This window comes from Anguilla rostrata, chromosome 11 (genome assembly GCF_018555375.3).
Source record: "Anguilla rostrata isolate EN2019 chromosome 11, ASM1855537v3, whole genome shotgun sequence".
NCBI classification, from domain to species: domain Eukaryota; kingdom Metazoa; phylum Chordata; class Actinopteri; order Anguilliformes; family Anguillidae; genus Anguilla; species Anguilla rostrata.
Window position 1 is genome coordinate 4,741,559 of NC_057943.1, and position 27,271 is coordinate 4,768,829.

Here is a 27,271-nt window from a genome sequence, read left to right on the forward strand (position 1 = left end):
GTTCTGGGTTCATATAATTAACCCGTGTTTGTGCTCTGACGGTGTACACTGTCTGTGTTATTAGCCTGGTGTACGTCACTGCTGCTCCTGTAATGCTTTTTTTTGTTTTCCCCCAATAGTATGTCGCTCTAGACGACTGTCTGCTAATTACACCCTTTCTGTGGTGTGTCAATTCTGCCACTTCAGTAAATATCAGAAAAGCTAAAGGTTTTGTAATGTGGAACAATGAGCTAATATCCCCTGGCAAGAGTGAAATGTGAATGATAGCTGTATCTAGGCTAAATCTAAAACAAAAATAATATTTTCCTGACAGTAGCTTCATAATGTAGGTTAAACCATTTGGGTATTAATTCATAGTGTATATCAGTGGTTATTAATCGATTTTTTTACATTTTTGGAGAGTTATTGAAACGCAAGCTTATTTCATCCGTGACGGAGTGTGGAATGTTCCTACCTCTACAGCGATGGTTTCATGCATGCGCCCTTACGATACTATCTGTAGAGGAACGCATACGCATTCAGTATTATCGGGCATCTGTTGGTGATGTAAGTGTGATAAAACACTTCAAAAAATCTATGATGAAAAATACCTGGTCGAGACAAGTTCAAAAATCTACTGTCGACCAGGAACGCCCATTTTATTTCCTTGGTGATGTCACAATTGGTCACACTGTAAAACAAATGGAACATAATTTCTATAGGTATACCCTACATAAAAAATATATATTAAGAATACTTTTAATACTTTATAAAACTAATATTGTTTGAATCCTCATGACCTTATGCCAGATTATTTTGAATATTTAATCAATGTTAAAGTAGGCCCATTTGATTTTTCGTATTATACAAGGAGATCTTAATGTTTTCAGATGGACATGCAGCTATAAATGACTATCAGAGTTCCTACTGGCATCATACATTGTTTTAACCCTCAGAAAGGGAGTTTTTCCTCAAATGCGACGAAATGTTCTGTGTGAAATAAGAGGGCTGTTCTGTGTAGAAGAAATCCGTTTTTGGGGAAAAAGTGGCAAAATATAGGCTACAGAATTGTAATAAGCATTGCAAGACATTCTTGTGGTTGTATACAGTAGAAGCTCCTTTTCTAAACCATAACCAGTCCCCCTTTTGCAATGTCTGTCATCTGTGAAATGTAACAAGATTATGTGTTCTGCTCAGATATATTTTTGCATTTGACTGTAGTGCTGGGCTTCAGTCCAAGAGTCTGGCTCGCAGTATTTAAATTCTTAGCTAACGCTTTGAAGTGTAGGTTGTTTGGAATGTTTTTTTGTTTTTTTTCTCCAAAATTCTAAGTCCGTGTTCTAGAACTCTGTTGCTCACAGTTACCTGTAGTGATTATGACATCAGCATTAGAATGTTGGGTTAAGAACATTCTAATCATGTACTTGTGAGGGTTAATTGTGGATGTCCAAACCAGGTCTCTGCATTGGCTGGTATGTTTGTCATCATTTCATATGTGCGTGTATACGCTTTACTGAGAGGCGATGCAAATTACAGGGTACCATGCAGAACAGCGATTATGGGCAAACGTGATTTTGACAGAGCGCACCAGAGACCGGACGGACACGCTGACGGTTATGTGAAACACTGGTGGGGCCTTAGGCCAGAGCTAAGGAAGTGGCTATTTCTGTGTGTTTCCTGCTGCTTCATGGTATGGGGATTGTGGGAAAATGAGTAAACTCCCTTTATACTGGTCTTCAGGTTATGTCACCATGACATTACCGGTGGCGGTAGGGGGATAACTGAGTCCCAATGTTTGGCATTCTAGTCAACAAATCCGGGGATCAAGCCTGTCACGTCCAGGCTCTCTACCAGGGCTGCGGAGCGTGGGCCGATTCCGTTTCAGGATTTTGTGCCAGCTCCTGCTTTCAGTTATTTAACAGGCTGAATCGTGTCTTGATCTGACGTTTGTATAAGCACCAGCTACAGCTGCGGTCTGCAAGCGTATCCTAAAGACTTGACTGTGCTGAGCCAGTGTAGTTCATAGAGCTGTCAGAAAACTAAAACCAGGGTAATCGGTTGGAACAAAAACCCGCTGGCAGACCGGGGCCCTCCCGTCCTGGACTGGAGTTGTGTGCCCCCCTTTGCTCTGTCCCCCTTGCGTGTGGGCGTTCAGACTGTCCCGTACACTAGGGGGGCGTGTCTGAGAGAGGGGCGGAGCCTCGTGCTCCCTCAGCTGTACCTGTGTGATGACCGTCACGGTCGCTCAGGACTGTTTGAGTTACAGGTGGGGAGAGCTGGCGAGAGCACAGGTGTGGCTTTATTTACCGTGTAGCCTAAGTGTGGAACCGGAAAACACAGCTGATGCTTGATCTTATAAATATGTACAGTTTTCCATCACTGCTATTATAGAGTAACGATTTAGTGAATAGTGAACACTATTTCTTGAGGCAAGCATGATGTTTTGCATTATGGTGATTTAATATGTAATATAAAATAGCTACAATTAATACTCACTAGCCTTTTGTGGATTTAGCTAGTTCACGTATGTGGTTGAGAATAGATTGTCTTCCAGCTGAGCAATTTGCTGGCTCTGTGTACCTGATTTTGACTGTTTTTAAGCAGCTGGCTAATGTCACAGTGTAAGGCTGAAAGGGCGAGTTAGTGTTGGCTGAATTATGTTTATAGGGTCAGTGTCATAGATCACACAAGGACTGTTGCCATTTGAACTGCACAAGCACATTCCTGACTGGCTCCTGGTTTAATTAAGAGTGTGTTCAGATGGGCAGTATTTTCCAAATGGTCCAAGCTCTGCATTGCTTCCCTGGGACTGTGACATCTAGAGACTGTGACGTATTGTAGAATAAGCAGTAAAAGTGCATTTGAGGTTTTTTTAAAATTTATTATAAATTGAATGTTCTTAAACCCAGCTTAATATGCGAGCGAAGTCTTATTTAAAAGGAGCAGTACTCAACATGTGGTCCAGGATAATAGTGGGGACTGATTTACTGGCTAGTAAAGCCCTGTTATTGTCCAGTCATTACAATAATAATAACAACAAAAACCAAAGTAAGTGCTTTATACCGCTCCCGACACAGTCAAGATCAGGTTTTTGTTTTTGCATTGACAGGATGCAACTGGTTCTTTTTAAAATGAGTCCGTCTTTCCACTGATGCAAAGCTGCAGTTTAGAACCGCCGTAAGAGGTTTCCGTCAGAGATTACAGAAATGATCAGTGTGTGTGTTCCGTGTCTTTCTCTTTTTCTCTCTTGCGCTTGGCAGAACACGTTAGCACACAGAAGGCTCTCTCTTGCGTAGCTCTCTTTTTCAGGAGATGATTTCAGGGGGGCCTTGAGGAGTGACCTGCCCCAGATATTCTGTCCTCTGTAGGAGGAGCAGAGGAATGTCCGGAATTCCCATCCCGTCCAGTCGCGGAGTGGGGGAAAAAAAATGCCCCGGGTTCGAGCGATGTGTGGAATCACATGTTCCTCATGTGAGGACCCCTTCGGTTACTGAAGCCTTTATCCTCTCCTTCCACTGGCTCAGCTGGAAACCATGTGATGCCTCTGAAATGCTTGGCCGTCAGGCGTCCGCTTTCTGTTTTACCGCCCTCTCAGTGCACAGGTGTGCCCTCACCTCCACCCCTCTGTTTCTGTGGGGGGTGGGGGGGGGTGGGGGGTGGGTGGAAGAGGGGGGGCAGAAAGCCTGTAATTCGGCTCAGCTCTGTGGACGTTGGGCGGGTAGCACTGTCGCCCCCACGGCAAGAGGGGTTCGAATCCCGGCCGGGGCCTTGCATGTTCTCCGCCCCTTATGCCTGTGTGTGCAGTGCACTCTGGTTCCCTCCCACAATCCAAACACACAGGCTACTTGGGGGCGGTGGGGGGTGGGGGGCTTTCATGGGGCGTTGCTGTAAATGGGAATGTGTGCTCAGTCAACCCATCCTGTATAAATAAAGGTTAATGAAACGTTTTTGGTCATTCAGCATTAGGAACACGGGCACAGTGTGGAAACGACCTTCTCTTTATTTGGAGGTCGGGGGTGCGCATTGAGTGACCTCACAGTGGGGGTGGGGGCTGAGGTTGGAACAGGGCGTTTTTTCATTTCCAGAAACTTCCGTTTGCACCCCCGTTCTTACATTAAGCACTATTGTCCTGCGAGACTAACCCTGGTGTATCACTTTAAGAGGGGCTGGTATCGGTGTTAACTAAGTCAAATATCTGATTTAGTCATGAAGCTTATTCGTCATGTAAGGCTTGAGTCATCATGCACAGCTATCGCTGCCTCTAGTGTTGACCCAGGAAAAGTCATGTTTGTTGGCAGCTGGATAACAAATTCCAGAAGCGATGACTGCAAGTCCGTACGTCGGTGTTGCAAGTCGGTACATCTGTAACGCTGGCATTTTGTTGAAAATCCTTTGGTCACATCGCGTGATGGAATCAAGTTAGAAAGCCCTAATTTCAGCCCAAATGTTTTTTTTTTGTTTTCTGGTGAATGAAGGGAAGGTGCGCACCTCCCATTCCGTGTGCTAAATGTAATGTAATAGGAAGGCCGCTGCCCAGTCGCTGTGTGTGACATCAGAGCAGACGGGCCGTCCTCCCCGTGGTCCCCCCGCTGTCCCACAGTGACCCCAGGACGGGGGCAGTGACTCTGATTAAGGTTTTGGCGCTCAGGCCTGCAGTAACGGTATCTCTCAGGCCCCAGCTGAGCCATAAAGCAGGCTCTGGAGCTGTAGCGTTTTGCAGATTCGCTGTGTGGAATGAGCTGGTTTGTCTGGGGAACTGGGGTCCCATAATGCAGCAGGAAAAGGCTCCGGTTGCTTCTTGTGTCCTCAGATAACCCCAGCCTCATGATTTATGCTGAACTGCTGTACTTGGAATTTATTTATTTGTTTATTTTTTTTGCGCTGGATTGTTTTTTGGCAGTGCACTGTGGTGTTCTGAGAAATGTTGTGGGACTGCGGCGCCCTCTGCTGGGCATGTGGTGATGTAACGGGCTGAAACACGAGTGCGCCAGCTGTCTGTTTGGATACATTTGTGCTCAGGTGTGGAAGCTTCAGACAAAGCTGTTTGTTTGGTATGCTGTGAAACAATAGTGTCAATGGTCAGTCCCAAACCGTCTCCCCTCCAGACAACAGTGATGTGATTAAGGCCAGACCAAACTGTTCCTTTCAGTCAGTGCAACGAGGTGGGATATTTTTTTGAAAAATAAAGATTTTTGGAATCTAAATATTCATTCGTGTGTAGATTTATGCACTCGGAATAAGTATAAAAGCCGCTTCTTTGGGGTCTTGAGGTTGATTAGAGATTATATGGGTGAGGATTTCAGATTTCAAAATAATTTCCTTTTCCCTTCAGCCGATGGAGCTTGTTCAGACCTACCTAATTTCCCCTCACTATGATGTCATCATTAGTCAGGAAGTGGGTTCATCTCTGCTTTAAAGAGCTTTGACAGCGTACTCATTATTCACCGGTGCTATATTAAATGCACGTTACTCAGTGTGGATGTCCACTTTGTTATCCCTTTAAAAAGGAAAGAGAATACCGTTATGACGGGTGTTTTGGTAAGTACAGGGGCCTCCCCTTTGATCGTAGCTGTGCGGTAGATACTGACGTGTTTCTCTCTCTCCTTCTCCATCTTCAGGCCCAGCTGCTGGAGCTGAGAACGCAGAACTACCAGCTCTCTGACGACCTGCGCAAGAACACGGCCGGTAAGGCCTCTGAGCTGGGAGGGGGAGGGGGGGGAGGGATGAGGGGGTGTTACCCAGCCTGGGAGGGGCATGGTGGCGGTTTACCCAGCCGGGAGGGGCGTGTGTCTCCCCGGCTCAAATTTACACTTATCAGGGGTTCTCATCAGCGTGTCCTGCAACAGCAACACATCACACTCTGCTAGAAGGCCTGGTTCACTGAGGGACTGCCACCGCATTTTTAAACTAAAAGCAGTCGCTGCACGGTCGCAGTATCTGCACCACATTTATTAAACATTTTTAATAACGGGTTAAAATTGGATGTTATTTGCGAGGAGTATGCCCCTTTTTTACGTGGTTAAATCTGTTGATGCGTACGTAAGCCTGAGGTGAAGACTGTAAAACACGGTGGCAGCTCTGTAAATGCAGCGCTGCGTCTGTCTCGGAGACGCAGGCCTTAATTGCGACTCTCTTCTTAGCTCGCTTGGGGATATTAAGAACTCCTGAAAGCAGGCGGTAATTTGCTGAGCGCCGATACAGTCGAGCTCACCAGCTATAAAAAGTGTTAATGAGGAGTTCTCTCTCCAAAACCTGTCACAGAGGACAAAAGCAGGACAAGAGAGGGGTTTTTTTTTACCCAAAGATGACCTCTTCCTGTTACCTAAGCAGCGGAGTGCACAGACATGCAATAATCGCACTGCTGGAGGGTGTTAGAGAGGAACTCGAGCCATTCATCCTGAGGTCGGATCCCCTGCTTGCTGTGGTGAAGGAGCTCTGAACTTCACTCTCAAAGTTCCATACAGGGCTTTTGGAAAGTGGCCTGCAGTCGCTGGAATCTCATAAGTCCCTGGCTTGTAATACCTGTGTGTTGATCTGAGGCCCTGGAAGATTTGTGCCAGCGATTCAAATATTTTCTTTTCTGCTCATCACATTTATGCTCTCATTTATTTTCAGATGTAATGTGATCGTGTCGTTTGTGTCATAGAAAGGCGACCGTACTTTTATTAGGCTAACCGTCTGTCATCAGTTAGCAGAGAAATTCAGTACTGGATGGATGGATGAAAAATGGACTGAAAAGAGTTTACGATAAAAAAAAAATAATTTCAAATTGCTTCAAATTTAGACACGGAAAAGCTGCAGTAACTGATAATAACTGTACCTAGCCTACATCTTCCCATGGCTGTGTCTGTTTTTGTCTATGGTGCCTACAGTACTGTCCTAGTAAATGCAGTCCGTCTAGCTCATAACTGGCATGCCAGACTTACTGGCACCCACATGGGGTATTTGGTGTTTCACAGTTACAGCTCTGCCTTTTTCTTCAGAATGTAGAAATGAATCCTCCTCAGCTGGTTGTTATTTCTGCTTTTATTTAAAGCGAGAGCAGGTTACCTTGAGCTTGCATGGTATCTCTTTGACTGAATGGGCCAATTTTCCTGTAATTTATCTGTAATCTCTGTCTTTTAACAAAGAAAAGCAAAGCAAAGTAATTATAATACAAGAGGTGTGTTGTCTGCTTCAGACTCTGATTTGCGTGCATGGCTGATTTTTAATGTCTGATCGTTTCTGTGGTGCGGTAATCTGTTGAGCCTCCTTAGGGTTTATTAATGCCACAGATGCATCACTTCCTGTTGGTTACTGCCATGCACACATCAGTTCCTGCATCATTCCCCCCCAAACCCCCTTACGCTTCCATGTGTGCCCTGGCAGAGCGGATGGCCTAGCGGTGGGGCTAGCAGCGGTGCTAGCGGCTAAGCTACGTCTCAGTCGCATTCACCAGCCCCTGAGCGCCCTGCGTTTGACGGGCACGAGGGCTTAGCGCGTGACCTTGTCTGCGCGGTGCTAAAGTCACCGGATGCTGAAGTCGATCCCTCCTCCCGACGGTGGAGCTGCGGTGTGTGTGTGTGTGTGTGTGTGTGTGTCTGTCTGTGTGTCTGTGTGTGTGTGTGTGTCTGTCTGTGTGTGTGTGTGTGTGTGTGTGTGTGTGTGTGTGTGTGTGTCTGTCTGTGTGTCTGTGTGTGTGTGTGTGTCTGTCTGTGTGTCTGTGTGTCTGTGTGTCTGTGTGTGTGTGGTGTCTGACTGTGTGTCTGTGTGTCTGTGTGTGTGTGTGTGTGTGTGTGTGTGTGTGTGTGTGTGTGTCTGTCTGTGTGTCTGTGTGTGTGTGTGTGTCTGTCTGTGTGTCTGTGTGTCTGTGTGTCTGTGTGTGTGTGTGTGTGTGTGTGTGTGTGTGTGTGTGTGTGTCTGTCTGTGTGTCTGTGTGTGTGTGTGTGTCTGTCTGTGTGTCTGTGTGTCTGTGTGTCTGTGTGTGTGTGTGTGTCTGTCTGTGTGTCTGTGTGTCTGTGTGTGTGTGTGTGTGTGTGTGTGTGTGTGTGTGTGTGTGTCTGTCTGTGTGTCTGTGTGTGTGTGTGTGTCTGTCTGTGTGTCTGTGTGTCTGTGTGTCTGTGTGTGTGTGTGTGTCTGTCTGTGTGTCTGTGTGTGTGTGTGTCTGTGTGTGTGTGTGTGTGTGTGTGTGTGTGTGTGTCTGTCTGTGTGTCTGTGTGTGTGTGTGTGTCTGTCTGTGTGTCTGTGTGTCTGTGTGTCTGTGTGTGTGTGTGTGTCTGTCTGTGTGTCTGTGTGTCTGTGTGTCTGTGTGTGTGTGTGTGTGTGTGTGTGTGTGTGTGTGTGTGTGTCTGTCTGTGTGTGTGTGTGTGTGTGTGTGTCTGTCTGTGTGTCTGTGTGTCTGTGTGTCTGTCTGTGTGTGTGTGTGTGTCTGTGTGTCTGTGTGTCTGTGTGTCTGTGTGTGTGTGTGTGTGTGTGTGTGTGTGTGTGTGTGTGTGTGTCTGTGTGTGTCTGTGTGTGTGTGTGTCTGTGTGTGTGTGTGTGTGTGTGTGTGTGTGTGTGTGTGTGTGTGTGTGTGTGTCGGTTACCGTGCGGTCGGCAGATTGCTGGCTGTGTGATGTCTGGATTTAGCGTGCATTGCTAATTTTGTGTTTCAGAGCTAAATGCTATCCGCCAGAAGACCTCGACCCTGGAGAAGGATTACGTCAAAGCCCAGAAGGTACTGAGCTAAAAAAAAAAACAGTTATTATAGTTTTAGTAAATTTCTAACTCATTGAGATGCCCGTGTTCCAGTGCGTTCTCTCCATTTACCACCCCTGTGATGCTCACCATTATGAGACAGCCACTGCTGTGGCCATTAAACAGCATGAGGCCAAATGGTGAAGTTCCCATTTCCCACACCGGTCTCTGATTCTGGATGATGAATGGTGGTGATAATGAAGTGACGCTCACGCAGATCTGTGCTGCCATTGCAGTGTTACGCAGTGGAACAACACCCTGTCTGAAAGCAGACCCGTTCCAACGCACACAATTTCCTGAAAAAAATAAGGAGACGCCTTGCACCCAGCCAAATAGCGACAAAAAAGTCCTTGTCAGCTGGATACCACAGTGTGTTCGCATTCATTGGAGAATATTTAATCCGAGTTCACTGGTGTGTGAAATTTTCAGTCTGTTAATAGCCAAAGTAACGTAGCGCACGGACCTGTCTGCTGTTGAAGTTTCCCAACGAGACTCCGTGTCTGGTTCACTCTTATTAAAGCAATGAAAAGGATTACTTGGGTTTTCTGAGTTTTATTCATGTTCTAATTTACTTCTCTTTTTGATTTGTAGGCTCTTAGCAAGAGTAAGAAGGCTCAGGTAAGCAAGTTTGCAAGTTTTCTCTGATAAGAATTTCAAAGGCCTTTTAGTTCATTCTTGGCCCTGCTTGGCTAGATTGAGCTCTCAAGATAAAATCTAAATTGCATTCTGAATTGTAAAACGTATCCACAATCTGAGAGTCCAAGCTGATTGCTGGCTTGTGTACTGAGCTGTCAAATGTCTTATCTACACTATGTGTGCATTCACATAGTCCAAACCCTCTTTGGCTTGCATGCTGAACTGTGACATGTCTATCTACAATCAGTTCGCATTCAGTATGGCCCAACCTGATTATTGATTTTGATTCTGAATTTTGGAATTTATATCTGTGTTCTGTGGGACTAAAAATCCTCAATGGTTATGTATGGAGCTGTGAAACAAACTTATATCTAAAATCTTTGAGTTCAAATGAAATATGAGCTGATGATCACTGGATTGCTTACCAAGGTCGTCCAATCAGCTCTCAGCTTTGTCAGGTGTCCTTGCTGCAGTAGATGCTTAGTGAAATTGCATATCTGGCTTGAGTAATGTAGAAGGGTTTGTGTAATGGTTACGGTTGTGTGTGTGTGTGCGTGTTTGTATATGTGTGTGTGTGCGCATGCGTGTTTGGGTGTGTGTGTGCGCATTCATGTGTGGTGCATGCATGTGTGTATGTGTGTGTGCGCATTCGTGTGTGTGTGTGTGTGTGTGTGTGCACGCTCAATTATTCGTCTGTCCGTGTGTGTACGTGTGTGTACGTGTGTACGTGTGTGTGTGTGTGTGTGTGTGTGTGTGTGTGTGTGTGTGTGTGTGTGCGCTCGTCTGTTCGTCCGTCCCTGTGTGTATGTACGTGTGTGTGCGTGTGTGTGTATGCATCTGTGCGCGTGTGCCCGCGTGTGTGTTTTGGCCCTGTGTTCACAGGAAGTGGACGCTCTGCTCAGTGAGAATGAGATGCTCCAGGGCAAGCTGCACAGCCAGGAGGACGACTTCAGACTCCAGAACAGCACGCTGATGCAGGAGCTGTCCAAGGTGCTGAAACCGTGCTCGTCCACACGCCAATCCACAGGCCCTTCATAATTACCCCAGATCTCTGCCTTCAGCAGGGGGAAATATTCCAGAGATGCCTTTTATTGGGAAACTCTTCAAGTGCTCGTCAATACCTGAAAATGAGATTTAGCCCAGACTCTGAAAAACAGAAACATTTTGGCAGTTAATCCAATGCTGTAATGCAGTGGTGTTTGTTGTTTAAGTAAAAATGTAAAGGATTGGGTAAGAATGATAAACAAGCACATACAGTGTCTATAATATGCATAGCATTCCTACAGTTGCTGTTCGTGACTCATTGTTTTGCGTGTTGTGATAAAGATGAGGGTTGTTAATGCAAATGCTAATGAGGACTAGGCTCTGAAGTGGCACCTTGTGTCTGTGTGTGTGTGTGGGTGGGTGTGCGCGTGTGTATGTGTGTGTGCGTGCGTGTGTGTGTGTGTGTGTGTGTGTGCGTACTGCAGCTGTGCTCTCAGATAGAACAGCTGGAGCAGGAGAACACGGGACTGAAAGAGGGGCGGGGCCTGCAGCCCCCTCCCCCAAGCCCCGCCTCCAGCCCGGTAGATGGAGAGTTGCTCCGCCTCCAGGCAGAGAACTCCGCCCTACAGAAGAAGATGTCAGGTGAGCCAGTGGTGGTGTATGAGCAGAAATTAGTGTCAGTTTAATTTGTTCAATTTAATTTGAATATCATGACATTAATTTGATATTGTAGTAATTTGCAGTGGTGTACAGAGCATATGATGCAGACAAACTACATTATTTATTTTACCAATAGCTATCATACATATGGAATGGATAATGTAAAAGTTTGAGCTTTTTACTGTACCCTCATATTATAAAGTCATTGTAAGGCAGAGATTAACCTTTTGAAGAGTCAGTTTTTTTTTCTAGAACACTGATTATCAGTAGTGATTGTGACATCAGCATTAAAATGTTCAGTTAAGAACATTCTAGTCACATGTTTATGACCTCACACATAAAACGGTTAAACAGAGGGCAGTTCTCACTCTCTGGCTCCCTCTGGCTGTGTCCCGCAGCCCTGCAGGAACGCTACGAGAAAGACACACAGACCCACAGGGGGCCGGAGCCCAACGACCTACAGGCCTCGGAGACGGACGGACAGACGGACTCCAACGGCGTCCAGGCGCACCCTGAGACTGGCCCGGAGGGGGAGGAGTCGGCAGAGGGTGGCGCCTCTGATAGGCTGGAACAGGTGAAGTGGGGCGTGGCCAGTCTCTGGGAACCTGCTGTGGTTGGCAGAAATGGCACCGGGTTCATTTTCGGGCTTCAGAAGCCCACACACTGCAGCTCCAAAATACTCCTGCAATAATACTGAGGGCCTAGCAATACGGAGTAGAGCGGGAACCTGCTTGCACTTCCTGTTTCTGATTGGCATGTGCTGTAGCCTCTTTGTGCTTTGAGCGTTAACACGTCATTGATCCTTTTACAGATGGAGACGAAATGCGCCAAGCTGGAGCAGCGGGTGAAGAAGCTGAGCGGTGAGTCTGCTTTACCGCCGTCCCTGCGTCCGCGGGCCTGTGGAAAAGCGCGTCGTAGACGCCGCGGGTCGCCCGGCGCACTCCCTCCGCTCGCCACGGGAGGGCGACTTAAGCGTAATTAAAACACGTCACGGGCGGCACTGACTGGCATCCGGCCGGCGCCTCATTCGCGTTTAATCACAGTCCCCGCTTTGAGGCTGAAGGTCGTCTAAATAATTGAGGCCTCCCTGGGTCCCCTCCAATCTGATTGAGTTTGTTTAGAAATGAGGTAAATCTGGCTGCCTGGCCACGTGTGCCTTTACCCTTTAAGGTGTGACATCACAGATACGTGATTAGAATGTTCTGAGCTGAACATTCTAATGCTGATGTCACAATCACTGCTGGTAATTTAGAGCAGTTTAGAGTTTAGAGTTCTAGAACACCGACTTAGAATTTTGAATACAACACAATACGTTCCAGTAAACCTGCCCTTCAGAGTGTCTCAGTGCTGAAATGCTTTTGGTTTCTGCAGAAGTGGAGCTGCAGTTGCACACGGAGGTGGAGGAAAAGCGATTACTGAAGGAGCAGCTCCAGACACTGGAGGTGAAGTCCGGCCCTCAGTCTCCTCTTTCACATTACTCATCTCATCCGGGTCAGATGCCGTTAGTTTGTAGTTACATAATGCTTCATACAATGGCCTGGATTTAATCTGCTTTTTAGTTTTAACAAATTAATTTCAGTGATTGCTGAACTCTCCAGTCTCTGTAACATCTGCATTAAATTGTTTTAAAAAATGAAGGACAAATGGTGATTTAATCCAGGCCAAAGTGGTGTTTTTATTTTTCTTTTCCACAAAAAACAAATAATTTATTCCCGTTTACTTTGAAATTCAGGCCTGTTTTAGTCCTACTACAATGCACTCAAGTAACTCATGTAAGTTTCATGGCTCCTTGTGTACATGAGCAGATTGATTCAGTGTATGAACAGAATTGCCATGTTAGAAATGGAAAAATACTTGATTTATATTAATTACACAAAGCTGGGGAGAAGGTCACAGTTAGGCTGAATCTCGTCCGAAACTGGGAATGAAACTGGCTTCAATCTTTTTTTATTTTTTCAGTCATCCAAGCAGACAGACATGACAAAGCTTCAGGAGGAGCTAGCCAAGGTAACTTCCTAATACGTTTATTCAAACTGTTTTATTCCACTTTGTCATATACACACAATACTGAGTATTGAGATTGCAAAATGCATCCTCACTTAAAAACTCCCAAAATGAAAACACACCAAGAATAGTTTCTGTCATCGTAGTTTTTGGCATAATCTGAACTACAGTGAGATAATCTGTGACATCACACCCATCTGAAAAAGTGTCATTTTATCCTCTTCTAGCTCTCCGACAAGTTGAAGAAGAAGCAGGAGAGGTAAGCTGTGACAGCCTTTTTCATGGAACAGAGGAGCCTTAAACGTGTGAATCCACAAATGTGTGCAAAATGTTCTGAAAGATTAGCCGTCACTTCTACTATCACCATTGAATGTGTTGGAAACAAATGGAATCTACAAAAAAAAAAACACCTCAAAAGTATTTTTTTGCAAATTACATTGTAAATCTGTATATGCCTGTCCCTCCTCTCCTCTCCCCTCCTCTCCTCCTCTCTTCTCCCCTCTTCCGCCCCTCCTCTCCCCTCCTCCTCCTCCTCCTCCCCTCCTCTCCTCTCCTGACTCTCTTGTAGTTTCCTGCGGTTGCAGGGGGAGAAGGAGGCCCTCTACAATGACAGCCGGTGAGGGCGCAGAATTCAAATTTAGCAACTTTTTATTTTTGTGTGACTATCTCTGTGGAACCCGACTTTAGTCTGACTTACGGTACATTAGTCCTGATCCTGGCAACATTTTCTGATTTTATTACTGAATGCTAAAGTAATATATCTTCTCATGCATAGTTTGTCATTTCTCTTCATTGATGTAAACAAGAATATTATACTGAGCCTGTGTGAGAATATTATAAAGTTTTAAGGCCAACATTCCATCAGTTTATATAATGAAAATAAAATAATTACATTTATTTGCTATATTGGGAAAACTAGTTATCTTTGATGCAGATGTTAGGGGATAAAACTTGTGCACTGTGCACACCAAAATCTTCTAATCCGTATAGTTACCACATTTAGCCCTCCACATAAGCCTGAAATCACTGAACGCCGTAGGTGATTTATTTATCTTTTAACTCGTTTTTGAAAAAAAGGACCAAGATTGATGAGATTCAGCAGAGGAAAGAGGAGGAGCTCAAGTCCATGAATATTCGCATCCAGAAACTGCAGGCGGATCTGATGACAGCCAATCAGGTGAGGCGTGGGCAGGGGGCCTAGCCCAGTTATTTGGGGTCTTTTGTATGACACAGGTAGAAGAAGCCTCTGTTATCGGTGTTGGTTGTGTGCAATCATGTGAGTAGGTTTGGGGGGGTGGGGGTGGGGGGGGGGGTAGAAAGGGAGAAATGTCACCCCCAGTATTTTCATATGCATTACTTTCTATACTAGCCAGTAGGCTTGTGAGACTTGACGTTTGACTGTGAGACTAGATGGTGCAGCAGTGTGTCTCCCCAAGGGGGGGGACTTTGGTCTTGTGTTTGTTTGTTGGATCCTTAACTCGGTCTGTCTGTCTGTCTGTCTGTCTGTGCGTGCGTGCGTGTGTGTGTGTGTGTGTGTCTGTGCGTGCGTGCGTGCGCGTGTGTGTGTGCGTGCGTGCGTGTGTGTGTGTGTCTGTGTGTGTCTGTGCTCAGGCCTTGCTGGCTGAGTGTTGACGGTGGTGTGCTGTTCTCCACGCCTCTGCCTCGAGGCTGAGGCCGTTTCTGATCAGAGAGGGAGCCCGAGCTGTCATTCTAACAGAGCCTCATCCGACGCAGTGAACCTCAGGCTGTAGGCCGTGGGCCCCTCTCTGATCTGGGATCAGTCTGAGGGAGTTCCCCCTCAGGGGTTCTGTCAGGTTCAGTAACAGGAGCCCCTCATGGCTCTGATCTGGGGTCAGTGTAAGAATGTTCCCCCTCAGGAGTTCTGTCAGGTCCAGTAAGAGGAGCCCCTCATGGCTCTGATCTGGGATCAGTCTGAGGGAGTTCCCCCTCAGGAGTTCTGTCAGGTCCAGTAACAGGATCAGCTCACGGCTCTGATCTGGGATCAGTGTGAGGACGTTCTGCCTCAGGAGTTCTGTCGGGCCCAGTAACAGGAGCCCCTCATGGCTCTGATCTGGGATCAGTCTGAGGGAGTTCCCCCTCAGGAGTTCTGTCAGGTCCAGTAACAGGAGCCCCTCATGGCTCTGATCTGGGGTCAGTGTGAGGACGTTCTGCCTCAGGAGTTCTGTCAGGTCCAGTACCAGGAGCCCCTCACGGCTCTGATCTGGGATCAGTTTGAGGGTGTTCCCCCTCAGGAGTTCTGTCAGGCCCAGTAACAGGAGCCCCTCACGGCTGGGCGATTCGGACTTGGGCTCTGCCGGGTTTCTGCTTTCAGTACTCCTACCCCAGAAACCTTTCAGTTTATCCTCAGAAGGAATAAGGGTTCAGCAAGTGAAAAATATAATATCCCACATGTGAATACAATACACATACAATACCCACAGTTCTACATAATGGATTGAATATGCCAATAAATATTTTTGGCAGTCATGCTTTTTAACACATCACATAATATATAACAATATAAAAATAATAATGGCTGTATAAAATTTTTTATGTCAAGCTGCCCGTTTATGAAGCTCCCCATTTAAAATAATAATTTTTAATTGATGATATTACATTGTATCTGCGGTAAAGGCTTATAACTCCTGACATTTACTCACAGACAGTGCTCAGTTATTGCCGTCTGTCACTTCCCAAATTCGTAGTTCAAAACGCGAACGCGGTCAGGACATGAACTGCAAACGCATAAACAGAGGAGGACGTGGGTCTCTCCAGAGATGTAGTGAAGCCACAGTGCAGAAGAACAGGGTTGCAGAACCGTGACGTTTACGAGAGTGCTTTAACTGCACTCCTCAGTGACAGGGCCCGAGGAGGACTGGGCTGGGCGAAATGCACCTGCCGGGTTAGAGACTGATCTTACCACCTTTCAGAACTGCCCTGTACTGCTGTGTGATATTTTCCCCTGTATATATTCTCTTATGGTTTTTTTCTACTCTGCTTGTTCTTTACTTCTTTCTGATGTGGCATACCTTTATTATTTATGTATTATTATTATTATTATTATTTTTAATTATCTCAGTGCTTTTAACTTTTAGGTCTGAACTGTTAGAGTCGTTTTCACTTTCACATCTATATCGGTTTTTTTCCATATGTTCAAAAAAAAAAAAAAACCAAAGAGTTCTAAAACTTGTGAATTATCTGATGAGTATAAAGTATTTAATTGGCTGTTAATGACCAAACCCACCCCTGTTAGTAAAGGTCACCTAAATAATTAAGGATTAGGAGAGAAGTGGAACAGAACGACTTCGGAGCGTTTGGCTCTGATCTACAGGGACCGTTATATCTTAAAGTTAATAAGCATCACCGGACCTTTCACTGGACGATGCCGTCGCTTGGCGACAGCAGTGATGTCACCCTGCCCCTTAGTGACAGACAGGTCTTAATTGGGCTTCTGGAACTCTAGACAACAGCAGGATTGATTTATTAATCTCTTCTTTTTCCCGGTATTTTAGAATGTTGTAGCTGTACGTTTCTTGCTGTTCCTTGAGTGCTTTTGTTGGCCTGCTTACTCTAATTCCTCTTTTCCCTTCTTTTGTCTTTTTTCTTCTCTGAATTTCTCCCTCTCTCCTGGTTTGTCCTTTATCTTCTGCAACCGTCTCTCGCTCTTTCCATCCCTCGCTCCGTCTCTCTTTTCACTGCTCATTCTGTGTGTCCACTCCTCCACTGCTCTTCCCTTCACTCCGCTTCTTTCCCCATCTCCCCGCTGTCGCCTCCTCCTCACCTCCTGTCTTTCTCTCTCATTCCCTCCCTTTCTCTCATTCCCTCCGTTCTCCCTCCCTCCCTCTCTCTCCCTCCCTCCGTCCCTCACACCCCTTTTCTCTCTCTATCTCCAACTCTCTCTCTCTCTCTCTTCTCCCTCTCCTTCCCTCCCTCTCTCTCTCCCTCCCCCCTCTCTTTCTCCCTTCCCTCTCTCTCTCTCTCCCCCCCCTCTCTTTCTCCCCTTCCCTCTCCTCTCTCTCTCCCCCCTCCCCCTCTCTCTCCTCTCTCTCTCCTCCTCTCCTCCCTCTCCTTCCCCCTCCCTCTGTCTCTCCCCGGTGCTGGTCCTGGCTGCGCTGTGGTACAGGTAGCGTGTCAGAGTGCAGTGAGTCAGGAGCAGGTGGAGAACATCCTGAGCGAGAACGATGCTCTCAGGACTAACCTAGCGGCGCTAGAACAGGTACCCCCCTCCCAAAAAAAACATCCCACCCCCCACCACCCCATCCATCACTCATCCCCTAAAGACAGCGACAGACTCGCCCGCAATGGCTCCTCATGGCTCAGGGACAGGCGTCAGGCGTGATTAGAGCTCACCGTTTATCTATTTAAACGTCGGAGCATCCCATTGCTGTTCTTTCTCAGTCCTTTTCTCTGTTCCCTCTCTGGTGTGAGCGCGTGTGTGTGAGTGTGTGAGTGTGTGTGAGCGTGTGAGCGTGTGAGCGTGTGAGCGTGTGAGCGTGTGAGCGTGTGAGCGTGTGTGAGCGTGTGTGAGCGCGTGTGTGTGAACGTGTGTGTGTGAGCGTGTGTGAGCGTGTGTGAGGCGCTGTATCAATCTGATGTCATGTTGTGCATTCTGTACCCTGCTCATGGGGAGTTATGTGCATTTAATGGCGTGCTGAGGGTGTGTGAGCGTGTGTGAGCGAGTGAGTGTGTGTGAGCGAGTGTGTGTGAGCGTGTGTGTGTGAGCGTGTGTGTGTGAGCGTGTGTGCGAGTGAGTGTGTGTGAGTGAGTGTGTGTGAGCGTGTGTGTGTGAGCGTGTGTGTGTGAGCGTGTGTGCGAGTGAGTGTGTGTGAGTGAGTGTGTGTGAGCGTGTGTGTGTGAGCGTGTGTGCGAGTGTGTGTGTGAGCGTGTGTGAGCGTGTGTGTGTGAGCGTGTGTGAGCGTGTGTGTGTGAGTGTGTGTGTGAGTGTGTTTGAGCGTGTGTGTGTGAGCGTGTGTGTGTGAGCGTGTGTGTGTGAGTGTGTGTGAGCGTGTGTGAGGCGCTGTATCAATCTGATGCCATGTTGTGCTGATCGTGGGGAGTTATGTGCGTTTAACGGCGTGCTGATGTGTCTGCTGTGTCTGATGTGCGGTGGAGCGGCCGCTGGGCTGTGTGTGGGTGAGAGGGTGGGTTGTGCTGCCTCAGCGCAGGGGGGTGAGGGATGTTTCTGTGCGGCGCGCTGACACGCTCGATCGTTACTCACTCATTCCATCGCTCACGCGCCTCTCCGTCTGCTCTGTCCGCCTTCGCGTGAGAAGACGCGGCGAGGCTCCCCGCCCTCAGCACCGGCGGCGGCGGCGGCCATGTCTGATATGAATCAAAACCCCATTTTATACCAACGTAGTGCTCATTTAAACGCAGCCAAGGCACTAAACCTGCCACTCATCTGTGTGTGTGTGTGTGTGTGTGTGTGTCTGTGTGTGCACACACGTGTGCATATATATATGTGTGTGTACGTGCCTGTGTATGTGTGTGTGAGCTTGTGCATGTGTGTGTGTGTGCGCATGTGTGCATACGTGTGTGTGTGTGTATATGTGTATGTGTGTGCTTGTGTGTGCGCTTGTACGTGCGTGTATATGTGTGTGTGTCTCTCTCTCTCACGCTGTGTCTCTCTCTCTCTCTCTCTCACGCTGTGTCTCTCTCTCTCTCTCTCTCTCTCTCTCTCTCACGCTGTGTGTCTCTCTCTCTCTCTCTCTCTCTCTCTCTCTCTCACGCTGTGTCTCTCTCTCAGATCCAGACGGTGAAGACCCAGGAGATGAACCTGCTGCGGGACCAGAACATGGCTCTCAATGTGGAGCTGCAGCAGAGACAGGCCGAGCAGGAGAAGCTCCTGGCGCACAGAGACGACCTCAGCTCCCAGCTACAGGTCTGTCCCCCCCTCTGCCCCCCCCCCTCCCCTGACCCCCCTCTGCCCCCCCCCCTCCCCTGACCCCCCTCTGCCCCCCTCCCGCATAGAGAGGACCTGAGCTCCCAGCTACAGGTCTGTCCCCCCCTCCCTGACCCCCCTCTGTCCCCCTCCCTGACCCCCTCTGCCCCCCCCTCCCCTGACCCCCCTCTGCCCCCCCCCCCTGACCCCCTCTGCCCCCTCCCTCACAGAGACGACCTGAGCTCCCAGCTACAGGTCTGCCCCCCCTCCCTGACCCCCCTCTGCCCCCCTCCCTGACCCCCCTCTGCCCCCTCCCGCATAGAGACGACCTGAGCTCCCAGCTACAGGCCTGTCTGCCCTCCCCACTGCCCCCTCGCCCCCCTCGCCCCCCCTCCCCTCGCCCACCATCCCCCCCATCCATCTCACTGCATCACCTGCAGCCCTCTCTGCTTCTCTTTCGCGGCTTAGGAAAGATTAAAAAGTCAGGCTGAGGGGCGCATGCTAACAAGCAGCTGTGCTAATGACTAGCGCTTTCTCATATTCTAACTACGATTGGATCCCCATACAGAACAGTCCAGCGGCTCGTCCTGCTTCTCCTCAGTAATCGCTCATGTACGTGTGGATGTGCACTCAGATATGGAGTCCTGCTTCGCTCCGCTGTTTTTGCTTCGTAATGGTGGTTTGGCCGGGCAGGCCTAGGTTCTCCAAGGCCGAATGGCTGCGGTACGAGCCGGTTAGCCATCTCCGGTCTGTCTGTAACCCCCCGCTCTCTCCCCACCTCTCCCCCCGCCTCTCCCCCCCTCTTCAGGAGCTGAACCGAGCCAACAGCCGGCTGCTGGAGCAGCTGGGGGAGCTGGGCCTGGAGAAGGACAAGCTCCAGCAGGGCCTGGAGGAGAGCAGGAAGGTACGGCACACACACATTCTCGTGCACACGTATGTTCCCCCACGCACACACATTCTTGCAGATGCACGTTCCCCCACACACACACATTCCCCCACACGCATGTTTTTGCGCATGCAGGTTCCCCCACACGCATGTTTCTCTGTGCACTGGGGGAGCCGCTTTGCCGTCCGCGAGAGGGAAGAGGAGAGCCTCAGGACTCCGAACGCGGGTCTAGCGCTGCCTTTTATTACCTGAGCGAGGAGTGCCGGACAGGAAATGGAGAAGGGGAAGCCTTTCAGTTCCTGTTGATCGATGCGCGAGATTGACTGACGCGTAATTAATGTTTGCAGAGCGCATGTTCGCTGCGTCTGCGAAATCAGCGAAATCATTTCAGCTCCCCTGCAAGGCCGTTCTGTTCATGAGCTCACCGTTCCCCCCACACACACAGACTCAGCTATGCTCTGGGGTGGGGGATTCACTAAAGGTGCTTGGTGTGTGTGGTGTGTGGCCTCGAACTCAGGGGTGGGCAGTTTCGGTCCTGGAGAGCCAGTGTGTGTGTGAAGGTTTTTTGTTTCCACCGAGTAACCTGGCTAAATGAGCTGATTGGCTGTGAACACAAACACTGGTTCGCTCTAAGGTTAGATCACAGAGAAACGTTTCATATTTGGGCCACAAGAACAGTCCTCGGCTGCCATTCATGCGCTTATAAAGAAATGCAGCCAAAATGTCAGATGGCATAAATCTTAGAGCTACTTAATTTAGGCCAGAAGCTGCCGTGAAAACCAGAAACAGATGCGGCCCTCGTCGTCCACCTCGTTGTTTGGGTCTGGGCTGCGTAACTCCCTAACTGGTACTGACAGCCCACTGTAGTGGAGCACGGCCAGCCTCTCTCTGACTGCGTAACCTGGGTAACGAGCACACGACAGATACACATCAGTTCTGATTGGCCGTAGCTCTCTCCTGCAGTACTGTGTGGCCTGTAGAGTGTAAAACAGGCTCTGGCCTGTCTCTTATGCAGCAGTGGAGAGCCTTCGCTCTAGATTCAACACAAAAAATTCTCACACTGTTGCTGCCATGTTGTGGCGATGTTGCAGCATTGACAGAACATTCCAGTAACATTGTGAGAACATTCCGTGCTACCTGGGCTGTCCCTTGAGCCAGTGCAGGTGGCTCGGACTCCCAGCTGGGGAGAGACGCTGACGTAGAGACCCTGACTCACCCCCCCCCCCGCCCACCCCCCCGGCTGTCCCTCGCAGACCGCGGACAAGCGGAAAGCCATGCTGGACGAGCTGGCCATCGAGCTGGCGCAGGAGAAGTCGCGGCAGAAGGAGGAGCTGAGCGACGCGCGCCTCCAGCACGAGAAGGAGGTGCTGGGCGTGCGGGCGCGCTACGAGAAGGAGCTGCGCGGCCTCCACGAGGACAAGAACCGCACCGAGGAGGAGATCCGCTCCCAGCTGCGCGACGAGAAGGTGAGGGGAGGAGGTGCAGGAGGAGGAGGTGCAGGGGGAGGAGGTGAGGAGGAGGAGGTGCAGGAGGAGAAGGTGAGGGGAGGAGGTGCAGGGGGAGGAGGTGCAGGAGGAGGAGGAGGTGAGGGGAGGAGGTGCAGGAGGAGGAGGAGGAGGAGAAGGTGAGGGGAGGAGGTGCAGGAGGAGGAGGTGCAGGAGGAGGTGCGGGAGGAGGAGGTGCAGGAGGAGGACGCGCCTCCTCCATGTGGAGTGACCATGCCAGCGCTGGCTGTGCCCGGGGCTCTCTCTGGGCAGGGCACAGCTGGCAGGGTGGGTTTTCAGTCTTGGCTGGCTCTACAGGACGGCCAGCTTTCTGTAGCAGTTAGCAGCTGGGCTCCAGAGCTGAACACTGCCTGCAGGCTGTGTGTGTGATTAGCATGCTGGTCTTCTTCACCCACTCTGAACTTATGGAGAACGGCATTATGGGCTTCAAAATTCCCCTGGGGGCAGACGGTGTGGCTGAGTCCGCGGCTCGGTTACAGATCCCACCGTGTGGTCGGGGGTTCGATCCCCCACGGCACTCTGCGTACTGCGATCCCATCTGTAACCCTGTCTGTCTGAATAAAGTGGAAAACAATGCATGAGGAGGGTGGACTGTCTGCTCTCCTTTCAAAAAATGAAAGAAGAAAAAAGAAAATGCAGTGGGACGCATTCCGCAGTATTTGGGGAATATATTAAAAGTTTTGATAAAACGGTTTTTTACCCTTTAAGGTGTGAGATGGCAGATGTGTGATTAGAATGTTCTTAACTGAACATTCTAATGCTGATGTCACAATCGCTGCTGGTAACTGAAAGCAGTGGAGTAGAGCACTGACTTTAAAAAAAAGCATTCCAAAAAATGGACTCTTAAAAGGATTAAATGAAAGATCTAAAGTGAGATGGGGGTAAGGTTAAGTGTTAAGGTTAATGGCGGAGGACAGTCGGAGAGAAAGCAGAGAGGATTGTGGGTAGGAGGTGGCCAGGTCACAGTGCTGTGGAGGAGAGGGGCTGGGCAGCGTGGGTGGAGGAGCACGGCTTTGCCCATCCCGACCGGTGCCTCAGGCAAGACTTGTGGGCGGCACGGTCGCATAACGGTTAAGATTTCACATCAGATTTCAGAGTTAACGAACTGGCCTTGTGACCTAAAGGTTGCAGGTTCGAATCTCTGGTAGGAGACTGCCACTGTACCTGAATTGCTTCTGAACTTACCCAGCTGTATACTGTACGAGGCTGAGTTACAACCTGTATTATACCCTGTATGTCCTGCTGAATTTCTTCACTATAATATCCCACTGTATAAATAGGTGCTATGGAAAAAATGCGTGTCTGCCACATGCCCATAATGTAATGCAATGTAACATGCTGTAATATGATGTAATGTTATGTAACATACTGTAATGTGATGTAACTTATTGTAATGTGATGGGATGTGATGTAATCTTTGGCTTCGGGTCTCGCTCTGACCGTCGTCCCCGTGTGTCTCAGGCGCGGTCGCGGGAGCTGGAGAGCCTGCAGCAGACGGTGGAGGACCTGCAGGCTCAAATCCAGTCCATGGAGGGCGCCAAGGGGTGGTTCGAGCGCAGGCTTAAAGAAGCGGAGGTACAGTCCGCACGATGCCTTTTACGAGTGTCATTTCAGGTTCTTATACCTCGTTATTTTTAACGGCATGCATAGCCGCGATCCCAGGATTTAATCATTAAAAGCAGCGACGGGAAGAATGTGTTACCGTAACGGCCACTAGAGGTCAGTGTTGCTCCGTCTTCGTTTTCATTCGGATCTTTCTCGTAAAACACACACATTAATAAGTATGGGTATGCCTCTCATTATTAATGCCCTTTACCCTGTGTGCGTTGCAGTGTGTTGTGTAAATACACATGATCGTTTAGGCCGGCCCGTTTGAAAACGGCTGAGCGTGCAGCATCCAGGCAGCCCCGACGCGCTCATGAATAATGCAGCGACCTGCTTTTGATTGAATTTTAATGCCCCCGTCTGCTCTACATAACCAGCGTCGGTCGGGCCGCTCTACGGCACGCGCTTTGCGCGTTTCTGCTTTCGAGCCCCTCGTCCTCGCCCGCGTTAGCCCTGCCAGCGTTAGCCCCGCGTGTGGCGTCCCGCCCGGGCATGCTGGGTAATCCCGCGGGGTCCTGCGGCTGACGTGGGGCCTTCCGGGGGGGCGAGCGCGGTGTTCGCGGGGGTTGAACGGCTCCGCTCTGAGCAGCGTTTTTTTCTCTCTCTCCCCCCCCCCCCCCTCCCCCCCATGCGCAGGAGACGGTGGAGAGGAACGCTCTGGAACACACTGAACAGCTCCACAAGCTGCAGCTGGAGCAGGCTGCGCAGCTGCAGGTGAGATTCGACGTCCCCCCCTGGCCCGTGGGCGGGGTCACGTACGGGGGGGGGCGTGGCCACTTCCTGTCAACCCCCCCCCCCGCCCCCTGAGGCTCCACTGAGTACGCGGTGTGCTACCCGTTGAAGAGGTGGTGGTTTCCAACGGCGCCTGGTTGGAAGTGCTGGTTGCCATGGTTCAGGAACACTCACACGTTTAAAGCCAACTGCCTAATTACCCGAATAATGATCCTGGGCAGATGGAGGAGGAGAAGGCTGCAGTCAGCGTGTGCCTTATGTCCGAACACTACCTACACAGCAGAGCTAAGGTGTCATGTCCCGTCGTACTGATGCTAAGCCCAGCGCTATCGGTAATGCTAACTACGCAGTTTCTTATTCAGTCCTGAGGGGGAAAAAGGGTGTAAATCCCACCGCACGTGGGGCGTAAAAATTGCTCCGGATATCACTGAAAAGCGTGGGCGTGCACTGGGTATATTTACATTACATTACATTACATTACATTACATTACAGGCATTTGGCAGACGCTCTTATCCAGAGCGACGTACAACAAAGTGTATAACCATAACCAGGAACAAGTATGACGAAACCCCTAGAGAGAAGTACCGGTCCAAGTGCAGGGAACAACCGCATAGTTCAACTTGGACCCTGAAGGTGAAACTGATTAACACTAACACAACGAGAACGGCAACAACGCAGTCTATGGAAAAAATACAAGCAGTAGTTAAGACAGTTAATGCACCTAAGTCACCTACGAAACAGCTGCCTAGTTACAACCCTGAGTTTACAGTCATTTACAGGGGGTAGGGAGGGATGGGGAGAGGTGCAGCCTGAAGAGGTGAGTCTTCAGTCGTCACACCTTACACACCTTGACTCCGCCCACCGTTGCCCGGGGGGCGTTGATGTTAAGGAGGCGCGTGGTGGAAACGGATGGTAGCCCGGTGACGGACGGACGGACGACGCGTTTAGCCGAGGGGGAGCTGCCAGGGTTCCCGTCCTGGAGGGCCGCTGCGTCCGCTCGATTTGGCACGCCTCGGCTCTTGAGTTGATTAATCTGAGCCATTGATTGGCTGAAGAGGCCGTGCTCACCTTGTTTGCAAGGCCCAAATGGTCGGGTGATGGATAAGGAACGGCACACAGATCCAGACCCTGTGTTCCAGGACATGGGCTCGCTGCCCGGAGTGAAGCCCGTCATGCTATGAGCTTTTCTTTCGTGTTCTTGTTAATTTACACACAGGACTGATGTGGACCATTTCACATGATTCATATGTGATATTGAAACACGGAGAAGTGCATTACATAAAGGAATTTAATGTGATATATAAACGGAGTTCCCAAAACTGTTTTTGGGTTTTGTTCTCTTTCCTCCTGCTCTGCAGATCTCGTACCAGACTCGGTAATTTATGTGTCTGTCATGTCGGTACTTTCGGGCCAAGCGGTTGAAAAATGGCCAAAATGAAACCTTACAACTGGTTTGTCTTCAGGGAAAAATGGAAGAGATAGAAGCGGTGAAGCAGCAACTAGCCGAGATGGAGAAAGAGAAGGACGAACAGAGCTCTGCCATTGTAAAACTCAAGCAGGTAAATAAACACCGCTCTACTTCAGCGTTTGTCTGGAACCTTCTTCGACGAACGCTTAATTATTCATGAGTTTTTTTTTCTTCGTGGCCATTCAGCACAAAGTTTTCATTCACCAGAAATGCTTATTTCGATTTTTAGATTTTACTTAGACGGCAAAGCAAGTCACTGGATTTACAGTACAGTCATCCGTCTGTGGATGTTAAGGTGCAGAGAGACATCCGTTTTAGTGTTGGGGTGGGGGTGGGGGGCGTGGGGCTGTTGTGTTCAGGGTTTGTTATGAAAGGTTGTTTTGGTTACACTGTGGCTGGTTAATCGGACAACCTGGGAAATATCAGCTCAGCAGATTTTAGTGGGTTTGAATTTTTACACACAAGCCCCGTATCTTGTTTACTTTTGCAATTCTGAACAGCTGGAGGTGTATAAAATTGAATAAAGTTTGCTCCTGTCAAGGAAATTATAGGTGCTCTGCTAGATCTCGGTGAAGCAGTTGAAAATCCATCGTTTAGATTTTTCTCGTTTTTGAAGCCAGTCTGAAGCCAGTCGCTGTTTTTAAATGTAGCATTCATGCGCGTTTATTCGTTTATCCGTATGGCAGTTTTGAACCTCGTCCCCCTGTGTTGTTTGCAGGAGATTAAGGACACGGTGGACGGGCAGAGGATACTGGAGAAGAAGGGGAGTTCGGCGGTAAGTGTAACTCGCAGAACGCCGCGAGCGATTTCTCCGCTTCGGTCCGCGACGGAGCGACGATGACGCGCGCAGGTAGCGGGCAGTAGACTCCTCTGCTCCTGCTTCGGGGGAAACTGGGTCGTTCATCGATCAGGCCGCTCGGCCTGAGCTGACTAATTAACCCACATCTGCCTGGGTGCTGAAATCCGTTCGGCAGTTCACTGCAGGTGGACGGGTTGCCTAGGAGACTGAAGTGTCAGCGTTTTTTGGTTTGTTTGTGTACGTTCAGATCCACATTTCCTCTCTCTGTGGGCCTGAGGGTGGGTGTGAGGGGGTGAGGGGGTGTGGTGGGGGGGGGGGGGGGTCGTCTCACTTGATTATATAAATCTGATGCCCGTTTTGAACCGACCCCCCTGACCTTGAGGACTGGTGACCTCGGTTGACTGGTGCTGGTGTGAAATGTGAGAGCAGCGATTGGCTCGCTGCGTGGCGGGGCGGTTTCAGAGTGATGAGTGACGGCTCGTTCTGGCTCCTCCCCACAGCTGAAGGATTTGAAGAGACAGCTGCACCTGGAGAGGAAGAGGGCCGACAAGCTGCAGGAGAGGCTGCAGGAGATCCTGACCAACACTAAGACCAGGACAGGTACGGTACAGAGATCCTGACCAACACTAAGACCAGAACAGGTACAGTACAGAGAGATCATGACCAACACTAAGACCAGAACAAGTACAGCACAGATCATGACCAATCCTAAGAGCAGGACAGGTACAGTACACAGAGATCCTGACCAACACTAAGACCAGAACAGGTACAGTACAGAGAGATCATGACCAACACTAAGACCAGAACAGGTACAGCACAGATCATGACCAATCCTAAGAGCAGGACAGGTACAGTACACAGAGATCATGACCAACACTAAGACCAGAACAGGTACAGTACACAGAGATCCTGACCAGCACTAAGACCAGGACAGGTACAGTACAGAGAGATCATGACCAACACTAAGACCAGAACAGGTACAGTACAGAGATCCTGACCAACACTAAGACCAGGACAGGTACAGTACACAGAGATCCTGACCAACACTAAGACCAGAACAGGTACAGTACAGATCATGACCAACACTAAGACCAGAACAGGTACAGTACAGATCATGACCAACACTAAGACCAGAACAGGTACAGTACAGATCATGACCAACACTAAGACCAGAACAGGTACAGTACAGATCCTGACCAACACTAAGACCAGAACAGGTACAGTACACAGAGATCATGACCAACACTAAGACCAGGACAGGTACAGCACAGATCATGACCAATCCTAAGAGCAGGACAGGTACAGTACAGAGATCCTGACCAGCACTAAGACCAGAACAGGTACACTACAGAGATCCTGACCAACACTAAGACCAGGACAGGTACACTACAGAGATCCTGACCAGCACTAAGACCG

The 27,271-nt window shown here is 49.1% G+C and overlaps 1 protein-coding gene across 1 annotated transcript in view; it reads left to right on the top strand.

Annotated features, from left to right (window-relative positions):
- The window catches only part of gripap1 (GRIP1 associated protein 1), a 57,073-nt gene that overhangs the window by 1,671 nt on the left and 28,131 nt on the right, over window positions 1-27,271 (top strand). Inside the window, exons 2-22 of the mRNA XM_064300243.1 lie at window positions 5,598-5,664; window positions 8,613-8,674; window positions 9,286-9,312; window positions 10,213-10,320; window positions 10,800-10,956; window positions 11,373-11,548; window positions 11,786-11,834; window positions 12,346-12,416; window positions 12,934-12,981; window positions 13,206-13,237; window positions 13,547-13,594; window positions 14,056-14,178; window positions 17,044-17,194; window positions 18,725-18,859; window positions 19,668-19,763; window positions 20,999-21,211; window positions 22,712-22,825; window positions 23,492-23,569; window positions 25,052-25,147; window positions 25,775-25,831; window positions 26,356-26,469. Of these exons, the coding sequence (XP_064156313.1) occupies window positions 5,598-5,664; window positions 8,613-8,674; window positions 9,286-9,312; window positions 10,213-10,320; window positions 10,800-10,956; window positions 11,373-11,548; window positions 11,786-11,834; window positions 12,346-12,416; window positions 12,934-12,981; window positions 13,206-13,237; window positions 13,547-13,594; window positions 14,056-14,178; window positions 17,044-17,194; window positions 18,725-18,859; window positions 19,668-19,763; window positions 20,999-21,211; window positions 22,712-22,825; window positions 23,492-23,569; window positions 25,052-25,147; window positions 25,775-25,831; window positions 26,356-26,469 (2,022 nt within the window). The remainder of the gene's footprint in view (window positions 1-5,597; window positions 5,665-8,612; window positions 8,675-9,285; window positions 9,313-10,212; window positions 10,321-10,799; window positions 10,957-11,372; window positions 11,549-11,785; window positions 11,835-12,345; window positions 12,417-12,933; window positions 12,982-13,205; window positions 13,238-13,546; window positions 13,595-14,055; window positions 14,179-17,043; window positions 17,195-18,724; window positions 18,860-19,667; window positions 19,764-20,998; window positions 21,212-22,711; window positions 22,826-23,491; window positions 23,570-25,051; window positions 25,148-25,774; window positions 25,832-26,355; window positions 26,470-27,271) is intronic.